This window comes from Macrotis lagotis, chromosome 2 (assembly GCF_037893015.1).
Source record: "Macrotis lagotis isolate mMagLag1 chromosome 2, bilby.v1.9.chrom.fasta, whole genome shotgun sequence".
In the NCBI taxonomy this organism is placed as follows: domain Eukaryota; kingdom Metazoa; phylum Chordata; class Mammalia; order Peramelemorphia; family Peramelidae; genus Macrotis; species Macrotis lagotis.
In genome coordinates this window covers 10,588,223-10,592,754 of record NC_133659.1, presented here as the reverse complement: position 1 = coordinate 10,592,754, position 4,532 = coordinate 10,588,223, and the positions used below count along the sequence as shown (strand labels likewise).

Here is a 4,532-nt window from a genome sequence, read left to right as displayed (position 1 = left end):
ATGAGTCTCGGGCACATTTGTGGTTCCCCCCCCCCCCCGGGACAGGTGTTCCACCCGATTTTCTGGTCGTTTTGGAGCAGGAAGCACGAGCTGGGAGTCTTGAGGGACAAAATCGGGGATGCTGTGGGTGCCACTTTCCGACGGGGGGAGCAGCCCATGCCTCTAAGACACACACCATGCAGAGAGAAGCGAAAGGGGGGTCCGGCCGCGGCTTACATAAGACAGCACTTGCCTCTCAGGCGCGCGGTTCGGGTGGGCTGCTTGGCCTTCTTGCCGTCCACCTGTAGGCACACGGGTCTCCTCTTCTCCAGGTTGAGCAGCTCCTCGAAGAGCTCCTGCACGTTGGAGTTGTTCTTGGCCGAGGTCTCCATGAAGGAGCAGTTCCACTGGTGGGCCAGCGCCTCCCCCTCGCTGGCCTGCAGCTCCCTCTGGTCCTCGTCGGTCTTGTTGCCCACCAGCATGATGGGCACCTTCTGCACGTCGCCCTTGATCTGGCGGATCTGCTCGTAGATGGGCAGCAGGTCTTCCAGGGACTGCTTGCTGGTGACGGAGTAGACGAGGATGAAGGCGTGCCCCTTGGAGATGGAGAGGCGCTGCATGGCCGGGAACTGGTGGCTACCTGTTGTGTCGGTGATCTGGAGGGTGCACACGCTCTTCTCGCAGCAGATGACTTGGCGGTAGGTGTCCTCGATGGTGGGCACGTAGGTCTCCCGGAAAGTGCCGCGCACGAAGCGCAGCACCAGGGAACTCTTGCCCACGCCGGCCGCCCCGAACACCACCACTCGGTAGTCGTTGCTCTGCTCCGGCATGTCGGCGGCTGGAAGGGAAGGGAAGGAGGGAGGGAGGGAGGGAGGACCGACAGGCGCCGCCGCCGCCGGCCCCGCTGGCCCCGCTGGCCCCGCCGCCGCCGGCCCCGCCGGCCCCGCTGGCCCCGCTGGTCCGGCCGCCGCCGCTCCTGCCGCTCCTGCCGGCCGCGCCGCTGCCGCCCGCTGAACAGGCGAGCCCGGGAGGGAGGCAGAGGCTGCTGGCTGCAATCTCCACTCGGGGGTGGGGCGCGGCGGGGAGGGGGGCAGCCTGGCCCACTCAGCTTCGCTGTTTACCTGGCCATTGGGGGAAGCGACGAGACGGGGAGGGAGGAGGAGGAGAGAAACACAGAAAGGCAATTTCTCACTCAAACTTGGCCTCCGCGCTGCCCCCCTCCCTCCGGCCGCTCCTTCTGCGCCCCCTCCCCCCCGAAGAATGCCAAACGCTACAGACGCACAGCTCGGGGCTCGGGCGGGCCGGGGGGCGGCCTCCCCTTCCCCAGCTCTGCCAGTCTCCCACACCTCCTGCTTGCTCTGCCTCGGCTCCCCGGGGGCGGGGGGAGGGAGGGCACGAGCGGGGGGGGGGGGGGAGCCAGAGGGCCGGATTCAGACCTGAGCCCTTGGGCTGGCTGTGTGACCTTGGGCAGAACGTCCACCCTTGCTGACCCTCAGTTTCCCCAGTAGAACGGGGGGGGGGGTCATTTCCTATAAGCAGCTTAGCCGGGCTCCAGGCAACCTGAGATCACCCCCTGCCTCCATCCCCACGGCCACACACTCAGCTGAGGGGCCCCATGGCAGATCCACAAGGAGAAATTCCCGTTTCCATTTCTTTGCCCTCTCTCCCTCCCCCTGCTTCCCCAGCTGGGAGTCAGAGCAGGCTCTTAGCCCGTCTCTTCCCAAGCCGCCCCCCCCCCCAGCTTCACCAAGGGACTCCGCACTTCTAAGGTCTCAGCCCCCTCCCGCAGCCTCAGACAACCCACAAGCATTTATTAGCTGTCTTCTCCGGCTCAGATCTCCTACTAAGCACTGGGCACATAAATACAAAATGCAAAATGCCTGCCCTTAACAAGTGTGCATTCTGGTGGGGGGGGGGGGTTAACCACCACCTCTGCCTCTCTGGATTTGCATGATCCCAAATGCCTCAAACCCTGAAGCTGAGATCTGCCACAGCATGAAGATTGCCAGACACAGGAAAAGAGCTTGATCCCTATGGTTCCTGTATCAGCCTGTCCTTAGAAAGCAGCATCATTGAGCTGGTCAAAGTGGAGGACACAGAGCCAGCAAGCCTTTATTTATGCAGCAACACTTGGGGGCAGGTCCAGGATGCCAAGGGAGTCAAGTACATGGTCCCTGTCTTCCAGAAGCTTCCATTGGACTGGAGAAGACAAGACATCCTTCAGAGCTAACAAATACACCGCCTGCAGGCCCACCGCTCTGCACAGTACAGACAGTATCAAATTCCAATGCAATTGGGACATAGGTAGTAAAAGAAATAAAAATCCAGCACAACACAGATAATGCCACCATTTGGAGCCTGAGGCAATGTGCTGGCCAAAAGGCTCTTTATGTAAAGGCGAGGGGTCCCAGTCTCTATTTGGGCTGAACACCACTGATGTCAATCACAAGGTTCCTAGGAGACATTTTCAGGAGAGATGGAGAGCAATGGGAAAAGGGGAGGCCCGGGGACAGAGCCCCAGAAAGCCTGCTGGGCACAGGTGCCATTGGAGGCCAAAGCAACACCTGGCTCCCAGGGTTGTTTTCAGGACCAAATAATGGACAAGACGGGCCCGGTCAGGATGAAAGGGCGCCTGCTCCTACCTGGAATGCCAGCACTTAGCATTGTGCCAAGCGAGTCAACAGATGCTTACCAAGCCCCTACTCACTAATGGGAACAGGAGTCTAGGCCAAAAGGACGATGGGCCCTGCCCTCGCAGGACTGCCATGCCGGCGGAGAAGGGAGTTCAAGGAGAGGGGCAGCGTGTCCCCAGGGGCAGCGCCCGGGCAGTCGAGCCGGAATCTCCGTGCCCCGGTGGACTTTCCGGGAAGAACCAGCAGAGGAAGGGGCCCGGGGCGGGAGGGCGGCCCGCCGGCGTGTGCTGGGCACCTGCTGGTGCCCGAGCTCCGCGGAGCCCCCAGCCGCTGCCCGCTCCTGGCCAGGGGCCGGGCTCCGGCTGGGGCGAGGGGGCGCCAGCCCAGGGAGGGCCCCGGCGGGAAGCGGGGGGCGCCCCGGGCCCGAAGGAAGCCACGCTGGGGAGGGCGAGGGGCACTGCCCGGCACTCGGGGGGCGGGCGGCCCCCGCCGGGCCCAGGGAGGGCGCGCGGGCTCCATCGGAGCCCCGAGAGTGGGGGGCTCTGCGGGGGGGGGGGGGCGGGGGTCCCGGGGGGCTGCGCCAGGGTGTGGCGGGGGGGCGCTGACAGACGCTTCTAGAACACGGCCGCAGAGCAGCCCCGGGAGGAGGGGGCGCGCCTGGCCGGGCCGGGGGGCACCGGGGCCCGGGGGGAGGGGGGCCGGCGGGACCGAGCCGTCAGCGGGGGGAGGGGAACGCGATGGTGACATGGCCGGGCGAAGCCGCCGAGAGGGGGCGCGGGGGGCGCGGGGGCGCGGGGGGCACGGGGGGCGCGGGGGGCGCGGGGGCGCGGGGGCGCGGGGCGAGCCTGGCACAGACCCCGCTCCCCGGCCGAACGCCCCGCCCGGCCCCGGCCAATCACGGCGCGGTCCGACGGGGCCTCGCGCCACCTGGCCAATCCGGGCCCGTTGCGCCTTTTCAGGGCTGGCGGCCCGTCCAATCAGCAGAAGGGGACTACCGCGTTCCGCCCACCCCCTCTTCCGTTGCTAGGGCCGCCCGAATCCAGCCTATAGGAAGGCTCCGGCTTCCGGGGAGCCGGGGGGCGGCGCGCCCGCCCCTCCCCCGCTTGGCGGCAGACAATTATATAATTCTTTGGGGAGTGGGGCCGCGAGCTCGGCAACGGGCCTTCACGTCCCATATCGCGAGATCACCGCGGCCTCCGGGAGGGATCCTGCGCCTCCGTTAGTGGCAATGTTTGCGGTGGAAGGGCTCTGCCGGGCTAAGCTGCAAGTGCGCATGCGTGGCCTGCCCTGCCGGGCAGCGAGCTGGCGCATGCGCCTGAGCCCCTCGCAGGAGCTTCGGTCCTGGGGAGGAGCAAGAGCCGCCCCCCCGACACACAGACACACACATACATACATACACACACAGACACACAGACACAGACACAGAGACACACACATACATACATACACACACATACATACATACACACATACACACACAGACACAGACACACATACATACATACACACAGACACACAGACACACAGAGACACGCACATACATACATACACACACAGACACACACAGACACACAGAGAGACACACATACAGACAGACACACACAGACACACAGACACACAGAGACACACACATACATACATACACACACAGACACACACAGAGACACACAGAGACACACACACACACACACAGAGACACACACAGACACAGAGACACACATACATACATACACACAGACACACACAGACACACAGACACAGAGACACACACATACATACACACATACATACACACACATACGTACACACACAGACACACACATACATACATACACACAGACACACACAGACACACACAGACACAGAGACACACACATACATACACACAGAGACACACACACAGACACAGAGACACACACA

The 4,532-nt window shown here is 63.6% G+C and overlaps 1 protein-coding gene across 1 annotated transcript; it reads right to left on the bottom strand.

Moving 5' to 3' along the window:
- Nucleotides 1-212: 212 nt before the first annotated feature.
- DIRAS3 (DIRAS family GTPase 3) lies at nt 213-809 on the bottom strand. The gene has a single exon (XM_074220308.1). The coding sequence runs from the start codon at nt 807-809 to the stop codon at nt 213-215; it is 597 nt and encodes a 198-aa protein (XP_074076409.1).
- Nucleotides 810-4,532: the final 3,723 nt, after the last annotated feature.

Bases quoted from the DNA above. Each gene is read 5' to 3' on its own strand.
- DIRAS3 (XM_074220308.1), bottom strand. From the start codon at position 809: ATGCCGGAGCAGAGCAACGACTACCGAGTGGTGGTGTTCGGGGCGGCC.